Below are 22851 nucleotides of genomic sequence, written 5' to 3'. Positions count from 1 at the left end.
GTTCAAAAACCGATCGTGTCAGAACGCGGTGACGTAAAACACACGACGTGCTGAAAAAAAACGAAGTTCAATGCTTCCAAGCATGCGTCGACTTGATTCTGAGCATGCGCGCGTTTTGAAACAATGCTTTTGCGTACTAACCTTCGGTTTGGACCGATGGTCAGCCGTCCATCGGTTCGATTTTAAAGCAAGTTCTCAAATTTTTGTCCGAAGGACAACAGACCGATGGGCCGTACACACAGTCGGTTTGGACCGATGAAACTGGACTTCAGGCCGTTTTCATTGGTTTGGACCGACCGTGTGTACGCGGCCTCAGGCCTTGTACACACGACCGAACATGTCTGCTGAAACTGGTCCGCGGACCAGTTTCAGCAGACATGTTCGGTCGTGTGTACGGCCGACCGGACAGGTTTCCAGCGGACATTTGTCCAGCCGACCGTTTTCCAGCGGACAAATGTTTCTTAGCATGCTAAGAAACATGTCCGCTGGAAGCCTGTCCGTCGGACATGTTCGGTCGTCTGTACAGACTCACCGGATATGTCCGCTCGGCCGCCATCCCTCGCATGCGTCGAAGTGATTCGACGCATGCGTGGAAGCATTGACCTTCCAGGGCCGTGCACGTCGCCGCGTAATCGTCACGGCGACGGCGCGGCCACGTCACCGCATATCGTGTACGCGCGGATTTCTGTCTGATGGTGTGTACAACCATCAGACAGAAATCTCCGGGTGGACATGTCTGCTGAAAACGGTCCGGCGGACCGATTTCAGCGGACAGTCCGTCCGTGTGTACGCGGCCTAAGTGTCATTTCTGTCTGCTGTTTTGTTCCTCTACTATCAGCTTAAAGTGGATGTAAACCCAAAAGTCCTTTCCGTCCTCTTGCTTCAAGTGACAGGGTTTTTACATATCTCGTGCACTAGCTTGGACACATGCACATTCCTGGATGTTTATTATAATATGGGGGGTGATCCACAGTTCATTGTGAGAGGTAATGTATGTCACTCGAAGCAAGGGGACGGAAAGAAATTTTTATTTAGACAGGTTTTTATCTGGAAGTCTGTTAATTTTCACTGAACAATAAAAAGAGGATTTCTCAGAGCTGGGTTAACGCTGTGTGGCAAGACTGGGCATAGATGATAGGAAATCGTATTCTCTACATTGTGACATAAAAAAAAAAAAAATGGGTTTACATCCACTTTAAGTCACGTCTGACACATTTTCCTCAAATCAAGAGAAAAAAGGTGGCAGGATGGGCAGGGCAGGGACAGGGGGGGGGGGGGGGGCAGAAGAAGCAGCTGCCCTGGGCATTGTGGTATCATGTGAGATGGGGAGGGTTACCACAATGAGATTGGTGCGAGGGGATCTGCCTTGAGAAGGGAAATTTGGGAAGCGGCAGGGAGTACATTTTTTTTTAAGAGGGCAAATTTGGTGCTGATTTGGGGGAGGGGGGGGGTTGTGCTATAAAAGTAATATGGTAGAGGGGAAATATATATATATATATATATATATACATATATATATATATATATATATATATATATATATATATATATATATATTTTTTTTTTGGGGGGGGGGGGGTTTGTGTTAGTAGGGATAATTGGGGGTTTTTGAGAGGACATGAGCTGGGGGCGGAGGGTGCGGGATTTCAGCAGTGGCAGATTTGTAGGAGGGGGCATTTATGCTTAGGGGATGAGCTTGCAGATTGCAAATTGGCATGTTGATCCTGGGCTCCAGATGACCTTGTCCCAGCACTGGGGGAGAGAGTTGATTGACAGCCCCAGCTATGTGTGTGCTGTGTGAAGGGGGTGTGTCCCCTCCCTTCAATCAGCTCTCAGAGCTCTTCTCACTAAGCTCTGCAGAGTGTAACTTTAGTTCCTTTTTTTTTACAGCTCAGATAGGCTTTATAAATTCTGGACTTTGAATGCATGTAGGAAAGAGGGGGCCGCACACGAACAAGTACAACTTATGTAAGAGGATTTGTTTATTACTGTATTATTATTGAATTACCCGAGGCCAGTCACTATGAATAAATGAATAAAGGGTTTACATTTATGGTAGGCCTTTGTCCTGCACAGAATGCATTTGTGTTGCCATTGGCTATTACCATCATATAGACTATCAGACCAATCAAGAATGCAATTTTTAGCAAATTAATAAAATAAGAAAAGCTAATTTCTAAATGGCTGTGATTAATTACTACTCTATTGTTCTTGTAAGCTTTATTAGGACGAGAATATACATGTTTGTAAGTTCTGGATGTCTTATTTAAGTCAGCTTGCAATTGTTTGCTGGTCGCTGGTTACACAATGGTCTGTCCCAGTAAACATTGCATGTATTAATAAAGTCTGGAATGACTCAGGCGTTCTTGTTAATGGTACAAACTGCTCATCACCATAACAAACAAGGTAAAGTGCTAGTAAATAAATTGATTTAGAGTACATTGACGTGTCTCATCCTCTGGACAGTCAATGTGCTTTTGGTTTACATTTGGGTTTTTTCTCCCTCCCCCTTGCCAGCTCTGCAGATTTTGTGCTTTCCTTATTCCCTGAAGACAGATGTCAGTGGAAATTGTGAATTTCCCCCAAAAAACAGACAAAGAAATAAGAGCTCTAAGAATAGGATAAGACTGAAAAGTCCCTGGAAGGCAGTCACGACAAGGAAGAAGTAACTTGAGCAGAGAACGAAAGGCTCGCTCTCCTGTCCTCCCTGACCATCCTAATTGTTAGCATCTCTCTGGATCTCAGCCCTTTAGAAGTACCTCCAGCAGGTCATGATTTAGTAAATCCCCCAGGAAAGTGATGGAATCGGTCAGTTAGATAATTCCAGCTGATCAATGCTAAGCAGGAAATTACATCACTAAGGCGCTCAAAGGGTCTGCCAAAATGATTCTGCCTTTTTCAGTCATCAACTCTTATGGACCCTTTCCACGGGCCTCTGCCAGTGTACTTAGGAGATAATGTTTCATATTCACATTATTTTAACGAAATAGAACTCTTTTAACTTTGGGTGAAAAAAGTGAGTAGAGTAATGCACCATCTTCGTAGAACTCCGGGAAACTCTAGTGTTGGTCTAGTATTGAAATCTCCTTGTCTGGTCTTGTTTTTGCCTGTCCTAGATATGGCACTTACAAAGTCAAGTAGAAGTGATTTCATTCTTCCAACCATGTTATGCATAAGGAAAAAGAATGTATATATGGATAGGCAATAAGGGGGCAATAAGCCAACATCAAGATGTCAAGGTAGTGAAAGACTTGAAAATGGCCCAAGAGGAAGCATTGGATCCCAGAAGTCCTATAACCCATAACAGGTAAGAGCCTATTTAAGAGCTACATTTCCCAATCAACACAAGCCAATTACTATCGGCACAGGCCCCTAAGTTGTGAATAGCATTGACAAGGGTCAAAAACTCTGTCCGCTTGGGGAAACTTTCACTTCTTGCTCCTTTGCAAGATCAGAAAGAAAGGTCCCTTTCACATGGACATTTTGGTAGTCTGTTTTCAACCTGTAATTACACAGATCAAAAACAGACTGCAATATATCTGTATGGGTGGCCTGAGGTAAGTGGATGTGTGTCCACCTATATCCGCCCATATCTAGGTGTGTTCAGGTCAGCTCATAAGTTTGTGTCCAGGGTTGCTTTTAGTGGTCTAACCAAATATAAGCAGACCAACATCTGCTTACATCCAGCCACCATTTGGGATTTCATAGGTCTCTTTTTCCTCCATCACAAGATGGAGAAACGTTGGAAAAACATATGTGGCATCCATTTCCATATTGACATAGCAGGTAATCAGTCCAGGATCAATCCAGGATCAACTGCTGAGACACCCGTAGGAAAAGGGCCTAAGGGGGGTCGAACACACCAAATAAATAATTTTTAAGTGTAGAAGAGTTAGAATTTCTGCCAGTTTTTAATACAGCTTTCATCCACATTCGGGGAACCTCCCCTCTCTTCCCGTTTCACAGAACATGGTCAGGAGTAAAAAAACAGGATTTTGGGTGGTGGTGTGGTAAACTCCAAGTCATGGATAAACCAAATGCTTGTTATGGTACATTGACTCTCTATTGCCCAGTGGAGCCCCAAAGGGGTTGCTTGGAGAGCCATCTTGTATGGAGTAAAAGGATTAGGCCTTGTACACACGACCGAACATGTCTGCTGAAACTGGTCCGCGGACCAGTTTCCGCGGACATGTCCGACCGTGTGTAGGGCCTAGCGGACCGGATTCCTGGCCGAGCAGACAGGTTTCCAGCGGACAAAAATTTCTTAGCATGCTAAGAAACATGTCCGCTGGAAAGCTGTCCGTTGGACATGTCCGATGGTCAGTACGACTCATCGGACATGTCCGCTGGCCCGAAATACCGTGCATGCATCGAAGTGATTTGACGCATGCGTGGAAGCATTGAACTTCCGGGTTCGCGCACGTCGCCGCGTCATCGTCGCCGCCACGTCACCGCGTTTTCTGTCCGTGGGGAATTTGGTCTGATGGTGTGTACACACATCAGACCAAATTCTGACAGCAGACATGTCTGATGAAAACGGTCCTCGGACCGTTTTCATCGAACATGTCGGGTCGTGTGTACAAGGCCTGAGAGTGCCTTTTGTAAGGAATGTTCCAGATATGATTTTTTTTTGCAATGTGTATCAAGATCTGACAACCAATGAATTTTGGGGCTATGCACAAACCCCCTTCATCAAGGCTTAGATTTATATTGCAAGAGCAATCAAGATAGGTGCATAATCCTGGATTTTAATTCTATGTTCTATAGTTAGAAGCCTGCTTATGAAAGTTGTCTAGATCCCTTACAGCCTTACAAACATCCTATTATTCTATGCAAGCTGTAAAAACATGGCAGTTGTTCTAATCTTTTCCCGCTCTACCCTAAACTAAAAAGAAAGCAGGAGCTCTACTTTAATCTACTTTAAATTATGTAATAACTCATACTGAAATATAATAAAATAACAAGAAGTTCTATAGAATGTGTGTATTGTGTCAAAATAATTGTTTCTTTGTCAGCAACCAAAGCACTGCCGTGTGTTTGCTAACTTACAGTAAGAAACTTCGGAAATAGCAAGGGAAATGACTTTATAACCTCGACTATATATCGTAATAATTAAGACATGTTAAAACAACATTTCCTTTATGCATACGTAACAATAACGTGATTGTTGAACGCTCACAGTTCCTTTTGACAATACGTTGCTTGAAGCAAATCTGTTGTAAGCCAGTGTACATGAGATCACTAATTAGTTTGCTATTGTCTATTTAAATGCCATGACATGTTCCTACAAGGCATAATGGAATGATGGCAAACTATCAGACCTTAACACACTATCGACTTTCATGGTATGTGAATACACAAAGAGTGTCCAACATTATTACCAAAAATAAATCCATCATTTCACTGTTTTCTTAAAATGGAAAATATTTGTCACAATCCTAAAGCTAAAAATACTCATATTATTTTCTATACACCACCAGAAAATTTGGAGTTTGAGCGATACTGTTTATTGGGTAACCTAAGTTATTAACCACTTGACCACCGGGCCTATTTTGGCACTTCTCTCCTTCATGTAAAAATCACAATTTTTTTGCTAGAAAATTAATCAGAACCCCCAAACATTATATATATTTTTTTTAGCAGACATCCTAGAGAATAAAATGGCAGTCATTGCAACTTTTTTTCTCGCACAGTATTTGCGCAATAATTTTTCAAACACCTTTTTTGGGGAAAAAAAAAACGGTTTCATGAATTCAAAAATAACAAAACAGTAAAGTTAGCCCAATTTGTTTGTATAATGTGAAAGATGATGTTACGCCGAGTAAATAGATACCTAACATGTCACGCTTTAAAATTGCGTACACTCATGGAATGCCGCCAAACTTCGGTACTTCAAAATCTCCATAGGCGACGCTTTAATTTTTTTACAGGTTACTATTTTCGAGTTACAGAGGAGGTCTAGTGCTATAATTATTGCACACACTCTAACGCATGCGACGATACCTCATATGTGGGGTTTGAACGGCGTTTACATATGTGGGCGGGACTTGCATGCGTATTCGCTTCTGCACGCAAGCTACCGGGGATAGGGGCGTTTTATAAAAAAAAAAAAAAAATTCATTTTATTTTTATTTTACTTCATTTTTTTTTTTTTTACATTTTTTTTTTGATCACTTTTATTCCTATTACAAGGAATGTAAACATCCCTTGTAATAGGAATCAGTGTGACAGGTCCTCTTTATGGAGAGATGTGGGGTCAATAAGACCTCACATCTCTCCTCCAGGCTTACAATCATGAAATCGGTGAAAACACATTCACCGATCTCACACCGACAGCCGCGATTGCGGCTTTGTTTACTTCCGGGTAACGGGTGTGACGTCATAACGTTGCGCCCGGGCCTCCGACGGTCATAGAGATGACTGTGACCGCCTGGTCACCAGTCATCTCTATGGTTCTGCAGCGAGCGCTGGCCGATTCGCTCTCCGGACCCCGATGGCACGGGAGAGCCCGGAGAAGCACCGGATGGCGGCGGGAGGGGGGGAGTCCGCTCCCGCTGCCTATAAGAACGATCAAGCGGCGGAACTGCCGCTCTGATCATTCTTATTGTGCACAGAATCGCTGGCTGAAGACGGTCATATATGAATGATGCCTGTAGCTGCAGGCATTATTCAGATATCACCACACAAACAGAGGAAGTATATTCTCGTACTGCGGTGGGCAGATGCAAGGATCCACTGCATCATTTCACACTCCTGTGCCATGCTCTAGAGCCGGCTATTGCCCTCCCTGTACAGCCGGTGGCTTCCTGCTTCAACCAGCACCACAGCCGGTTTCCACGACATGAAAAAGAACGACGTGGAAAACGACGAGAATAAATAGAGCATGTTCTAAATTTTTTTAGGCCATTTGTCTCGTTGAGAAAAATGCTCTGTAGCCTACACACGACCGTTTTTCACGACCAATTTAAAAAATTGCATATTTCTCGTCATGAAAAGAATAGAATATCTGTGCTTACAGGAAACTGGTCCCTGCCTTATCATACTCAGCCTCCAGAAACCTGCTTGCTTGGGTGGGTCAGAGGGCCGCAACCTGGGAGTTGTCAGCAGCCAAACCCATCTCCACCATCAGGAGCTTTGGTGAAGGCCAGGTGGCTCTTTAGACCCTTCAGTTCCACCCTTCTAAGGACTCTCACTTTTGCTATAGAGTTGATAAAGAGGAAGGCAAAAAGAAAGAATAAAGCATGATCCAATTATAAAAAATCCTTCCTGATCAACCAAGAGGCAATTGGATTTTCCCAGAAATAAATGTTAGTACCCAGTTATATTTTGTGCATTTAGGAAAGAATCCAGGCATTTTTTAAAACAATCTACTGAACTGACCAGAATCAGCTCTTGAGGGAGTCTATTCAACATGTTCACAGCTCTTACTGTGATGAAGCCTTTCCATATTTGGAGGCTAAATCTCTTTTCTTTCAGATGTTGGGAGTGCCCCCTTATCTGTGATAACCTTAAAGTGAATAACTCTGCACCAAATTCACTTAATATACCACTTATGTATGTTTGGTGAGTGAGAGTCTGCCACCAAATGGCGATGGCCTTCTGTCTGTGACACTCATAACAGTTCCATTCTTTAATCTTCATACAATTCTAAAAATGGTCCTGAAAACCACATATTCAATTCATGCACAGTTACAAACGGAAGAGAACTCAGTGTATAAATATATAAGCTTCAGAACCATTTCCAGAATTTAATGACGCCTGATGATAGGGATCTAATATGTCCTGAAAGCTTGCACATTTAATAAGTTATGTTAGCCAATAATGAGTATCATTCAACTCCAAGCTTTATGCATTACTCAATGACTACCCCAGTTCAAGACTGTACCACTGCCATACACAACTAGACAGACTTCATTACATTTATGATCAGACTTGTTCTTCAGGCCTCTTACCTCTCACTCGAAGCAATGAAGGTGTCAATGCAAGCTCATCAGTCAAAGAGTTGAGAGGCGCACCATTCTGCAGCCATATTACCCGCACAGGGTCAGGAGGTCCATGAGCATCACAGCTCAGATTAAAGTGCAGATCGGAGTAGACATGCATGTCCTCTGGTTCATCGATGAACATTGGCAAACCTGGGTGAACCAAATTGTGATAATATTATAGCTGTAGTACTTTGCTTTATGGATGCATAGTTCTTTAAAACAAATATCTAAAGCCCTGTACACACGATCAGTCCATCCGATGAGAACGAACTGAAGGACCGTTTCATCGGTTAACCGATGAAGCTGACTGATGATCTGATGTGCCTACACACCATCAGTTAAAAAAACTATCGAGTCCAACGCGGTGACCCAAACACAACGACGTGCTGAGAAAAATTAAGTTCAATGCTTCCAAGCATGCGTCGACTTGATTCTGAGCATGCGCCGGCTTATAACCGATGCTTTTGCATACTAACCGTCGGTTTTGACCGTTCAGTTAGGCGTCCATCGGTTGAATTTTAAAGCAAGTTCTAAATTTTTCGACTGAAGGATAACTGACCGATGGGGCCTACACACCATCGGTTTGGACTGGTGAAACAGACCTTCAGTCCGTTTCCACCGGTTTTGACTGACCGTGTGTACAAGGCCTAAGTATTTTAACACAAAATTAATAAGATAAAGAGCAACTAAATTATAAGGTATTTTTGTCAGACTATTAATTCCCAATCAGTCACTCTTCCTATGAACTAAGCTCTCCCCGTCTCAATACAATCACACCCAAAAATATTTTAAGGCCATTAAATAGTGATGCAGATGTCCATGTTAGATTACTAAGGGTGTTGTAAATGTTACTGCTACTGCTTACCCTAAACAGAGCCTCATGCATTGGGACCGATGGACCGTTTTCATCGGACAAACCGATCGTGCGTGGGCCCCATTGGTTTGTTTTCCATCGGTAAAAAAAAATAGAACATGCTTTAAAATTTTTCTTATGGATAAAAAAATGATAGAAAAAAACGATTGACTGTGTGGAAGTCCATTGGTCAAAAATCCACGCCTGCTCAGAATCAAGTCGACGCATGCTCAGAAGCATTGAACATTTTTTTCAGCACGTCGTAGTGTTTTACGTCACCGCGTTGGACACGGTCGGATTTTTGACCGATGGTGTGTAGACAAGACTGATAAAAGTCAGCTTCATCGGATATCCGATGAAAAAATCCATCGGATTAGATTCCATTAGATATCCGATCGTGTGTAAGAGTCTCAGGACACCTAATTTTAGAACAGAATTCAGTATAAACATCCTTAAAGTATTAAATCACTTTATTATAATTCTATACTAAACCAGATTGTTTTCACGCCCTTCCTAGGGCTGGATTCACACTATTGCAATGTGTTGTGGTGCACCAACGTATACGTGTTAACATGTGTTCTGTTGCGGAGAGCAGTACAGCAGGCAGTTCTTCCTTAAAGGATAAGTTCACCCTTGGGAACATTTTACATGTTCCACCCATTTTTAGGGTGGAGCATGTAACATGTTTTCACAGCTGCAGCCTCTCCCCGACTTGCCTCCCCTAGTGACAGTGAGACAAGATTCTTCTCCCCACACTCGCTGTTACAATTAATTCATTCAGAGTGATGTGAATGGGTGAACTACAAATACTGACATTCTTTGCAGCTGTCGGCTCAAAGTTCTCAATAAACTACCAGGGAGCTGTTTGCTAGGTAGTTTATTGTTTCTTCCTGTCATTGTGTAACTGTAAGGCCTCATACACACTGGACGTTTTTGGACATAAAAAAAAAAAAAAAAAAAAACAACTAATGGGTTCTGAGAGGAGTTTTTCAGCTGTAAAAATGCTTTAACGTCTAAAAATGCGTAAAAACGCAGACAAATGCGTAAAAACGCGGCTCGTCAGCTTTTTTAAATGTATTTGATCCCGTTGAAAAAAAAAACGCTAAAAAACACTGAAAAACGCCAAAAAAGTTATTGCAAAAATGTTGAAAACATTGAAAAACTCACTGCAAATCTACTGGTGTTTTAATTAAGTTATTATAACATCTAGCGTGCATGAGGCCTAAGGCTCATTGTTGGATCCACTTTACTTCTGATTAAAATAGAACTATGGCCTCCCATAGAAAAAACAATATTTGCTGCACCCATAACAGTTGTCTCTTAAGCTTAATACACACGGGCCAAATGTTGGACGGAATCGGCTGGTTCAATAGAAACCGGTCGACATGTGCCCAGTCATGACTGAAAAAGGCCTGCCAACCAGCTCCGGAAAAGTGCTCTCAGCCAATGGATGAGTGTTCTGGAGGGGGCGTCCGCCTGTCAGAAGACAATAGTACAGCAGGGGAGAATACTGTACTAATATTAGATTGTTAGTACAACGGCTCCAACCTGAACTGTCAATCAAAAAAACGAGTTGTGTGTACTAGGCTTTAGTCTCCTGCAAATTCCAAAAAACAACTGTTGATCCTTCCAGTGAACTCCACCTAATGCAGTGGCAATGATGCTGCACTGCTCCTAAATTCAGTGCAGAGTTTTTGCTCTCATGTAGGCTGTATCTTGTACTACACTCAGAAGAAAAAAGTTACATCGGTGGCTTTCAGCATTGTCACTGCTAACTGACAAACCTGTAGCTTGCCAATCAGAATCTGGCCATACCTTGTCCCACCAACTGCTTTCTGGACTGCCTCTGTTGCTAAAACCCTCCCACTGTGAGCTGCAGTGTCTGGGAGGGAGGGAGTGTGATACATAAACGAAGGAGGATTTGGCTCAGTTATGGGAGGTAAAGGAAGTTATTTGCTCAATTCATGAGTCAGTGAGTGAGTGAGTGAATAACTTATATAGCGCTACACATGCGAACTGAATCGCCTCAAGGCTTCATTAGGTTTGTTCATCATATAGTACCTAGATTTAGCTCCTGTGTAGACTGTGTACTGTGTACTTTAAACAGACCCCAGGTGCCGTCTTACCTTCTAGCTGCAAAAACGCTGCATCAGACAGCACTGCTTTTTGCCCATCGGAGACAGAACACTGATACCAGCCTGAGTCTGACAGCGCAAGAGAGTGAATACTGAAAAAGAACAAATGAAATAGCTTCAATAAAAAGAAAAGGTGTTATACAATTATAGATTTATTTTGATAACAGGATGGAGGAACCACTATAGACGTCGTATGGTCAAATCTAACAGCCAATTCAATATGGAGGCGCAGAGAGAAAGCACAGCAGTGTGAGGGATACAGCACCAAGAATGCAATCAATATAAACAATTTATTACAATTGGAGATTAGGTTAATATATTATATATGAGGAGCATTGTATGCATAGGCGTGCGCACAGGGTGTGCCAGGTGTGCCCAGGCACACCCTAATCACCCTTTGCAGAACAGATTCCCCCACTGACCTGGCTCCTTCCCCCCACAGCACTGCCGGCTTCCCTCCTGTCAGGGACTTACCTCCCAGCCTCATCCATCCTCGTTTCTGAGGAAACAACAGGGTTCCTCCATGTTGACACACCGCTGCACTTCCCGCACGCCTGCGCATGCACGATAGCGGGAGCGCGCGTGTGCACGTTTTTGGCGCCAAAGCACACTTTAAAAGCCATTGCTGGACTCAAACACATTGCTGCCTGATCTGCAGTTTTGGAGTGAACTTACACTTGAAACCTGATCCTGAAACCTGATCCTGAATTACTGACTGAACCTTGACCCGGCTTGTTGACTATCCGTATCTCTCTAATCCCTGACTCCGGCTTGTTTGACTACCCTTCTGATTGGACCCACCGTTGCCAGACCCACCTGCTTGCACCACGACTACGCTTCAGTTACCTGCATCTGAACCATCTGATTATCCCTTGTGACCCGGCTTGCCTGACCCAGCTGTTTCTTGCTTCCTATTTATCTGCTTTCTTCATCAGCTTGTTGCCATTGCAGTCGTATCACCTGTCAGGGTCGCTGACCCCCTCTTCTGCCTCAGTGCCGTCTGCACCTTCCCGCCAGAGAGACTCAGCCACCTACATCTATTCATCACTGCATCGGCACTCCTACCCCGCTGTGCTCCGAGTCCGCTGTTCCCACTTCAGTGGCTCGTGAACCAGAGCCGTAAGAGAGGCCTCCTACAACCAGACTCTAAACATACCAGGTACGTAACACCTCCTCTCCCACTGGTTGTTGCTGTGGATGTTTTACTATGAGTGGGGGAAGGGGCCAGTAAATATGCCATTTACAGGCCCCTTCCCTTTCTGAATGAACATTGTAAGTGATCGGTAGAGTGTATTTGAGCTTTGGGGTGCACACCCTAATGCCAAAGGCTGCGCACACCTATGATTGTATGTAAAGTGTTGTCACAAAAATCAACAGCCATGGGTATGGCACAATAAAAAATTGGAGCGTAACCAAAAAAAGAAAAAAGCAGTAACAATAATAAAAACTAGAGTAACACTACAAAATGATGCCAGCATATAGCAGGTCATTTAGCACAAAGGCAAAACTAAAAGAGTTATTAATCTCTCACTACTGTGAGATTAAACCTGTTTTTAGCAAACATTTAATTAGCAACATATGAAACTCAATGTGATGCAGATGAGGTCATTGCCAAAACTCTGAATCGTGAGATTACAATTGCAAATGTAGTTTAGCTCTTAATCTAACAATAGAAGTATATGAAGGCCAGCCAGGGACGCGAGCAAGATGTGAAAGGCCAAATGACCTCTGAGACTTTGCTGCTTTTATAGAAGAGGATTGACACTGACAGAAGACCATTAGTGTATAATTACTGTACACAGATTTTTGAATGCACCAAATAGTAAGATTTCAGTAAACTCAGAATTCTTTACACATGTTAGGGAAGAAAACAGTAGACATGTGCATTCGTTTTCATCCGAATGCATTTTCGTCCGAATTTTGGGGATTTTCAAATTAGTTTTAACAAACGATAACGAATGTTCAGAGTCCAAAATCCGACATAAAAAATGCTTTATTTGCGTTTTGTTCTATATAGATAGAAGATTCGACATAACGGTGACAATAGCGATCTGTGTCGATCAAATCTGCGGTTGAATGTGCCTAACCTTAACTCTATTAGTCCGAGATTATTCGAAATAGAGAGCGAAGATTCGACATTATAGAGACATAAAGATTCGACATAGAGAGAAAAGATTTGACATTATAGAGACATGAAGATTCGACGAAGCAGCTAAAAACATACGATCACCGCGAGCGGACATTTATTGTCAAATGCTCCTCCATTAGGCTATAGAAGAATTCTAATGTTGGCTGACTAGTAATAATAATTAATAAATATAATTATTACTAGTCATACAACATTAGAATTTTCCTATAGCTTGTGGGCAGAGCATTCGACCAGAAATGTACGATTGCGGCGTCGTATAGTATAGCCCCTTAAGTTTCCTTCCCCAGCATGCCCAGCAGGGACACCACTCCAACTGGGCTGTTCCCGAGGAAAGACACCCAATACCTTGACCTGCCTTAGTTCCAACAGTGGCCTGTGGTGGTACCTCCACCTACAGGCAAACAAAGGAAAATCCCTCCAGGCATAGCCATAGCCAGGACAGAGGCTGATTTAACCCCAATTAACAAAGTCTGAGCTAAACTACCAGCTCAGACACCCTCTAAATTTAACATAGCTCCTGGTCATTGGGAGCAGGGCGCTACATACTAGATGTTGATCATGCCGAGGCTCTATTTTGATGTCTTAGGCCTTGTCCACACGGTCGGACCAAATCGATGTGACTGGTCCGTCGGACCGTTTTCATCGGTTCACCTCTGAAGTGGCCGTACGGCCTGATATGTGTACACACCGTCAGTCCAAAATCCGATCGGGTCAGAACGCGGTGACGTCAAACACACGACATGCTGAATAAAACGAAGTTCAATGCTTCCAAGCATGCGTTGACTTGATTCTGAGCATGCGCGGGTTTTGAACCAATGCTTTTCTGTACTAACCATCGGTTTGGTCCGATGGGGCAGCGGTCCATCGGTTCGGTTTTGAAGCATGTTTTAAAATTTTGGACCGAAGGAAAACAGATCGATGGCCTATACACACGGTCGGTTTGGTTCGATGAAACTGAACTTCGGTTCATTCTCATCGGTTCGGTCCGACCGTGTGTACGGGGCCTTAAAGGGTGGGTAAAAAGATACATATTCAAAATTTATAGGTGTTTGTACAAACACTAATTGAATTGGGAAGGGGGTAGTGTTTGGTGACTTTGTTTGATACTAGGTCCTAATAAAAGCTATGCTACATCCAATAAAATCTCAGGATCATCTGACCACGGAAGCCCACAATACATCAAAGTAGTTAATTAAAAACCTCTGGCCATATAAGACAATAAAAACCAGGCGTGTTCTAGTACAGGCATATCTGCAGTGCCGCTTTTGAGTACAGTGACAATGTTTTGATTGGGTTGTACAACCATTAACGTGGAAGGAAATATAAAATCTGGACAGTGCGAGTTTAGACGTAAGAATAGAAGAGAATCATGGGGTCAAAAGTGTATGGTAGGACCAGCCCAGACTCAGCTATTCCCATTGCTTCATTCACATAGACTTACTTCATTTTCCTTCCACATTCTGCTCTGACCTCGTGTCCTTTACTTTCTCTGAAATCCAAGTCCCTCCAACATATTACCCAAACCATTTATGTTTACAGAACTGAAATTCCCCGCACTTAGATATGTTAATACTTGCATTCCAGTACCGGCTTAGAGAATTTCCACATAACATACAGCTTATTGTGATGACTGGTCAGGTTGATATTTATAGCATGCTATGTGCCCGTCACTAGGATAGTTGCCCTAACAAGATATTAAATGATATTTCTGACACTCGACCTTTTCACCCAGGAAATAAAAAGACATCAAAGATGATTTTCATGAGTTTTTAAATATTTAAATAGATATCCTTTAATTACCTCTGGCTTGCACTTGTTTATTTTATTTTTTATGAAAGTTGATATGGTTATTTTATTTTATTTATGGTATGCAGGCTGGACTTACAGGATATATAAAACCCAAGAATGAAAGCTTTATATATTGCAGCCTATTGGTCCTAGCCTCCTAAGATATGGTGACTGCATTGGTTCTTTTTCATCAGGCTAAGAACAATTTCTGCAAATACAAAGTCTACAGTACAAATACTCATTGATCCCACCCAAAAAATTGCAGTGTCTTTGAAACTTCCTGTGACCTGAACTAATATTTCAAACAATGTTATCAGCTTTCCCAGCTATCTTCTGAGATCTAAAGAACACTGCATCTCTATGTAATGGAGATGAGGGAGAGGTATTTTGTAGGTCTAACATACTTACGGTTCTAGGATGAAAACATTGCTAATCCAAGCACACCCCATTGGGTAAGCATTGTTACCTTAGAACAGGCCTAGGACAGGAAGTACCTAAGAAAGTAATGCCCCGTACACACCACAAGAAATTCCGACAACAAAAGTCCGATGTGAGCTTTCGAATGGAAATTCCGACAACAAAAGTCCGATTTGAGCTTTTGAGCGGAAATTCCGACAACAAAAGTCTGATGTGAGCTTTTGAACGGAAATTCTGACCGTGTGTATGCTCCATCAGACTTTTGCTGTTGGAATTTCCACCAACAAAAGATTGAGAGCTGGTTCTCAAATTTTCAGATGGAAAAAATTCCTATCGGAAAATCCGATCGTCTGTAGCAATTCTGACATGCAAAATTCCGACGCACAGGGCTTTTTTTCAGGGGGAACTTGGGGGAACTCAGTTTGGCTCAGACCCTTTGGTGCCTGCTCACCAAAATCACTTGTAAACACAGAAGTCTGGTTTCTGTGTTTACAAGTGACAGCTCTGCACTCTGTATGTAACCCCCCCTGAACTCTGCACTCTGTGTGTAATGCAATCCTGGTATTTAATGCCTCTTTAAGACCACTCTACTGTTTGTGAAATCTGAACGGGGTCGTGGTTGAGTTCCTGCACCTATTTTCTGAGAAAAAAAGCTCTGCCGACGCATGCTGGGAAACTATTCGACACAAGTTCGGAAGCATTGAACTTAATTTTCTCGGCTCGTCGTAGTGTTGTAGGTCACCGCGTTCTTGGCGGTCGAAAGTTCAGAGAACTTTTGTATGACCGTGTGTATGCAAGCCAAGCTTGAGCGGAATTCCGTCGGAAAAAACATCCAAGGTTTTTCTGACGGAAAATCCGATCGTGTGTACACGGCATAAGAGTGCACCAGCCTAGTGCATTATCCCAATAACCATTCAGCCTATATCTACTTACAGACTATAAAACAAACAAGGCTCATCAAAGTATCAACGTTGTTCTGTCCACTCCAAATGCTCCTAGGCTTTGGAGGACATCTCCTAGACCCAACTGGCTTATGTGTTTTATGGGTAGTACCCTCTTCCTCAGAGGCCCTGAGGAAGGTTACACTTTAAGGAAGCCTAATCAAAGAGCAATATGCAGGCAGTCATTCCTGGCCTTGCACTTTAAAAACCCTAGCTGCTTGGCTGCCAAGTGCTCCACTGGCTTTGATTGTTTTCAAGTGAGTGTGCCAATCAAGAGATTTGACTGTGACTCAAAGAATACTGAAACCATTATATCACAAACTTCCATTGCTGGCCAATTTCTGAAGATACTAGTTACTAGACCTGTGCATTCGTTTTCGTCCGAATGCATTTTCGTCCGAATTTCGGGTATTTTCGTTATCGTTTTAACAAACTAAAGCGAACGCGCAGAATCCGAAATCCGAAATATCCGACATAAAAAATACTTTCTTTTCGTTGCTACAACAGTTTGATATGGATAGGAGATTCGACATGACGCTGAGAATAACAATCTGCGTCTATCGAATCTGCGGTCGAATGTGCCTAACCTAACTCTATTAGTCCAAGATTATTCTACATAGAGAGGAAAGATTTGACATTATAGAGACAGTGTTGGGGTAGACCATTCGACATGAACGACGAAGATTCGACGAAGTGGTGAAAAACATACAAACGTCAAATCTGTCATTGAAGGCTTATGGGGTCTGTCGAAAGTTCTAAGAAGATTCGACGGAGCAGCTAAACTGTACGACGCCACAATCATACATTTCTGGTCAGATGCTCGACCCATAGGCTATAGAAGAATTCTAATTTTGGTTGACTAGTAATAATAATTTATAAATATAATTATTACTAGTGTCATACAACATTAGAATTCTTCTATAGCTTGTAGGCGGAACATTCAACCGGAAATGTACGATTACGGCATCGTACAGTTTAGCTGCTCCGTCGAATCTTCTCAGAACATTCAACAGACACCATAAGCCTTCAATGACAGATTTGACCCTAATTAATTCGGATTTTCGGACGAATGCATTTTTTTACGAAACAAAATAAATAAAAACGAATTTCGGGATTAACTAAATACATTTATTTAGCTTTTAGTAACCTAGCTTTTGCATTAACCTAATGGCTTCATCGCCTTCTGTGTCGAGGACACTGTACAGATATTCAAATCAGTAAACTCAGAAGTCCTTATATGACTGAAAATGCAGAAGCAAAATGCTTAGCATGGCAGCCAGGCAACTAGTATTGGCAGATTTAGTAGCAGATCAAGAATCATTGTTATGCTATAAATTTCCTCTAACCTAACCCTAACACTAAATGAACCCCTAAAGTTATCGGTTGCTAAAAGTGCACAGTCTATAAACACACGTAGCTTATTTTTAATGTAGGGAAGGATCTTCCAAAATCCAAGACTGGTAGTTTATTAGACATGTTTTAGAAAAGTGACAGGTTGTTTAGCCACCTCTCGTCACTCATCACCAGATTTTCACCAGGATGACTGACCCGGCACCAGTGTTAAGCATTCCACCTACCTCAATTCACTGATGAGCAGCCATTTGTCATCATCTTCTGGCATCTGGATCTGGTTAGTGTCGGCAAAGGCCAAAGTTAGTCCATCCCTCAGCCATTCCACATCTGGAGGTGGCTCCATTTCTCCACTTACAGTACATCGAAGAACAATATCCTTCCCAAGTGAGGAGGTGACATTCAGTGGATTCATTGTGAAATAGATATCTAGAATAGAGAAATGGAGAGATAGATAGATTTATGATATTGGTCCATGTAGTTCAACCAAAACATTATCTGAATGTCAATGAACTGTTTGGTGAATAGATGTTTAGGCAATGTTATTATAATTTGGGATTTCCAGGGACACAAAATGTATGCATAAAATTCCAGTCAGTCAGTCTAAACACCCACATACTAGGTACTTTTTTTTTTTGTATAAAGTATAGGATTGTAACAGACCTGGGACACCTTTGGGAACGCCAAAGAGAATAGTAATGTGACACACATAGTGCCCCCTCACCCTCCTGTCAAGTTCTGTCCTGAGCCACATTAGTGTCTGAATATTGTCTAGGTTTCAGGTGGACTGAACGTATGCCATCCATTGAGAGCACTGTTCCATGACTGTGACTCATGTGCGCATGCGCAAGTGATATAATCGCAGCCTGGCTATTCAAATGGCTAGAGAGTGAGAACCTGGAAAAAAGACCGGAGAAGATAGAAGCACTGACAGCAGTGACAGTGACATACACACAGTCGGAATTTCCGACCAAAAGCGCACATCGGACTTTTCTTGTCGGAATTTCCGATCGTGTGTACGCGGCATAACACTTTATGACTTAAAGGAGAAGTCCAGCTTGAGCTTTTTAGGCTGGGCTTCTCCTAATGCCGCATACACACGATTGGTTAAACCGATGAGAATGGTCTGATGGACCGTTTTCATTGGTTCAAACCGATCGTGTGTGAGCGACATCGGTTATTTAACCGTCGGTTAAAAAAAAGCCAACTTGTTTTAAATTTAACCAATGGATTCCTAACCGATGGTAAAAAAAACGATCGTTAGTAGGCACAACCATCGGTTAAAAATCCACGCATACTCAGAATAAAGTCGACGCATGCTCTGAAGCATTGAACTTCATTTTTCTCAGCACGTCGTTGTGTTTTACGTCACCGCGTTGGACACGATCGGATTTTTAACCAATGGTGTGTAGGCGCGACGGACCATCAGTCAGCTTCATCGGTTAACCGATGAAAACGGTCCATCGGTCCGTTATCATCGGATGGACTGATCGTGTGTACGGCATAATGGTCACGGGAGTTTTGCACTCCTGTGACCCGTTTTCAGCAGAGAGCGGTCTGAAGTCCTCTCTCTGCTGACGTCACTGCCATCAGTCAGGGCAGGACGTCATCACAACTTCCCAAGACGGGATCTGCCAGTATCAGCGAGCCACTGAGACACTGAGACAGCCTCTCCCCGCCCCTCCACGGCTCAGCGCTCCAATGAGAGTGGAGAAGCAGAGAGGAAAGGAGCTGACTGACAGTCAGCCTCTTTCATCTCGGGGATCTGTGAGAACCGAGCCAGCAGCAATGTTCGTGGCTCGATTCTCAGTGTACAGACGCCGGGGGACAGATGGAGCATTGGTCTGATGCTCCATCCACCGAGGTAAGTATGAATCCAAAAAAACTGACTGGGGGCCCAATCTTTTGTTATAGGACTTTATTAGCACTTTAAATAACATAAATAAATAAAACTTATTTTATATATTAAGTGAATAAATAACATATTAGTAAACGACCGAGAATAATTTATTTATGTATTCATTAATTTGTTAATATCATCAGTGATATTGATACAGAAGCTATTATAGTGGGTATAGTTTGGTAGAGCACAGAATACCCTTATTATTTAATTTTTGTAATAAAAATTGCAGATTAAAAAAAAGAAAAATAAACGTTTGAAACTAAAGAAAATGTTAGTGCTTGTAGGAAATTTTAGTAATTGTGTTTGAATCTACTTTATTTTGTATCTTTAACGATGCTATTTGAAGATATAATACATCATTTTAAAAATGTATTAATTTTAAAAAGTGTAATGAAAGGAAAATTAATCCAAAACTGTTTCTCCAAAAAAAAAAAAAAATTCTAATAATTAATCAGTGCTTACTGAACTGAACATTAAAGTTTCCACCAATAAGACTTGGGTTTAACGTATTCGGAATGTTTCCATTCATATTCTTTTGTCTTGTACTCATATGAACTTCTAGCAGCAGGCTCGCTGTGAGGACATTGTGTGTAGAGATGTCATTGTCCCGGAGTAACTTTGTGAAGAGAGCCGGAGCCTTTGACCGATAACTCTGTGTAGTTGAATCACTCTTTTCTCTGTGATAATGAATGGCTTTCCTCATGTACTGGCTTGGGTGAGCCTTGCCAAAGACCTACTGACTCATTCAACATAGACTGCAAGCTGATTGTCTAATAATTTCCACACAATTCTACCTTAGGAAAGATTACTACGAGCTCAACAGATCCAAAGACTTTCCATTGTGTTACGAAGCAACGTGTTTGTTGGGACATTCAATAGGCTCTTATTATCTTGTTAATACATAGAACAGAGTGATGATTATCAGCACAGATAACTCCTACTACTATACAATATGGTGCAATCTTATCACTATAAAGATAATGACTTAGGAAAAGTTTTGATTGTTATCACTGTATAGATCGGCCTCTTTCAACCTTTCATAAAGGAACCCTTTGAAATCATTTTCTGGTCTCAGGGAACCCCTGCTAAAAATGATTTATTTCTCGTACGCTTTACATATTGCATATTCACATTAGTCCCTTACAACATACCTCCCATCTTATTGAACTGAGCTGCGGGACAGTAATGTTGTTTGGCCCGGGGGGGGGGGGGGGGTTGGGGGGAATCTTGCCGCGGGATGCCAAAATTATTTTTAACTGACAATAAATTTGTGGAGCGGGGGGGGGTGCCAAAATTCTTACCCCATCGTTAATTGCCTTTTCCTCCTCCTGTGCTGAAGTTCAGGAGCGGGGGTGGGGGACCTCAGACCCCCTCTTCCTCCTCCTCCTATGCGGGAAAATATACTCTCTTGCGGGTATGCGGGAAACAGTTGTCATTACGGGAAAGTCCCGCACAGTTGGGAGGTATGGCTTACAATCTAATGTCCCTAACTCACATTCATATACTAGGGCCAATTTAGACAGGAGCCAATTAACCTACCAGCATGTCTTTGGACTGAGGGAGGGAACCTAAATACCCTGAAGAAACCCATGCAGGCACAGGGAGAACGTGATAACTCTGGCAGGTAGTGTTGTGGTTGGGATTCAAACCAGTGCCTCTTTTGCTGCTAAGCAAAAGTGCTAACCACTACACCACTGTGCTGCCCTGTGATACTATACTGTATATAGTATCACAGGCCAAGCAGACACTGGCTGGAAAAAGCGCCTAGAGGCGATTCAGTTTGCATGTGTAGCGCTATACAAGTCATTCATTCATTCATATATACAACTCATGATACATTAGTGTGATGGTCATTGGGAAGAATGCTCCTTAAAGCAAATCTCCACCCAAAAGGGTGCAAACAAAAATGCTCCTTAAAGCACAGCTTCTCTTGTTTGCACCCTCCCTCCCTCGACTGCCACATTTAGCACTTTTTAGGGGGAAGCAGGTACCTGGTTTTGAACGGTACCCAGTCCCATTTCCAGGCAAGGTCGCCGATCGGTGATCTACAACATTTTCGGCTCCTCCTCCTTCCCCCCGCTGCCTTTTGGGACACACATAGGTCCCAGAAGATGGCATGACCATTCAAAAAGCACAAACACAATATTCCCAGTGCACACATTCTTGGAAATGCCTGTAGTGATGCTGGGTGCTGTAATGACCACCAGCTGGAAACTGTAGATAATCAGGGTGAAGAAATGTCATCAGCACACCAAGGATTCCTTGAAAGGGTCCAAAGCTTTATACACAAAGTACACAAAGTACATATACGGCTGTAAATCAGGGGTCAAGTCCTGGGGGGAAAAGTGTGGGAAATCCCACCCAAGATCCACACCCCCACCAAAAAAAAAAAAATGATACGCTCATATGCATAATTACTAAACCGCATGTTTTTTTAAGCAAGTTCTTTCTAAATCCCGCGATAACTCGCGGCAGACCTCTGGAATGTCTCCTGGGAACAATGACAAAAGCTCCCAGGAGACATTGCGGCATCGAGGAAGTGACGGAATACCCACACACTACCCAATGAATCCATATACAGGAAGCGGCCAGTAACATACAGGATTACTAAGGTTCGCTTTCCCTTGACAGTGACTCGAGCTGGGCATCGCCACTTAGTGAAGGATTGGCTCGGGTGGCTCGGCTGCTCTCGGCTGCTCTAGTCCTGCAAAAGGGAACTGCGTTCCTGCTGTGAAAAAAGTGCAGGAACTCCGTTCCCACGCGTTTCCGCAGGACTAGAGCCCTGCTGTATATGTATTGTGTGAATAAAGCTTTGGACCCTTCTGAGGAATCCTTGGTGTGCTGAGGACATTTCTTCACCCATTTAGAAAGCGCAGAGTGACTCGCGAATGCGCAGTAGGAAACCCTTACTAACAATGACGGCGCCTGCACCCAAAGCTGATTGATGAATAGTGTCAGTGGGAACTTGTAGCGCTTTACATATATTGTACATTCACATCAGTCCCTGCGCCCAAGGAGCTTACAATCTAAGATCCCTAACCGACATTCATACATACACATACTAAGGCCAATCTAGACAGGAGCCAATTAACCTACCAGAATGTCTCCAGAGGGTGGGAGGAAACCCATGCAGGCACAGGGAGAACGCTGCAAAGTTAGTGCCATGGTTGGGATTCAAACTAACCCTAGTACTGCTCGGTGGAAGCACTAACAACGTAGCCATTGTGCACCATATCACATCTGATGTGAAGGATGATTCTAATGTGATGAGGGGACTTCTAATATGAAAGTAGGGAACTGATTTGTTTGGATAGCGAATATTTGTAAAAT

At 42.6% G+C, this 22851-nt stretch overlaps 1 protein-coding gene across 1 annotated transcript in view; it reads right to left on the bottom strand.

The window, feature by feature from the left end:
• AXL (AXL receptor tyrosine kinase) overlaps window positions 1-22851 on the bottom strand; it is a 130485-nt gene that overhangs the window by 81598 nt on the left and 26036 nt on the right. Inside the window, exons 2-4 of the mRNA XM_040323246.1 lie at window positions 17846-18047; window positions 10965-11065; window positions 7953-8135 (exon numbers count right to left, since the gene is read on the bottom strand). Coding sequence (XP_040179180.1) covers window positions 7953-8135; window positions 10965-11065; window positions 17846-18047 — 486 coding nt within the window. The remainder of the gene's footprint in view (window positions 1-7952; window positions 8136-10964; window positions 11066-17845; window positions 18048-22851) is intronic.

The sequence above is a fragment of the Rana temporaria genome, chromosome 9, assembly GCF_905171775.1.
Source record: "Rana temporaria chromosome 9, aRanTem1.1, whole genome shotgun sequence".
Taxonomy (NCBI): domain Eukaryota; kingdom Metazoa; phylum Chordata; class Amphibia; order Anura; family Ranidae; genus Rana; species Rana temporaria.
This window is presented reverse-complemented; position numbering and strand designations above follow the sequence as displayed.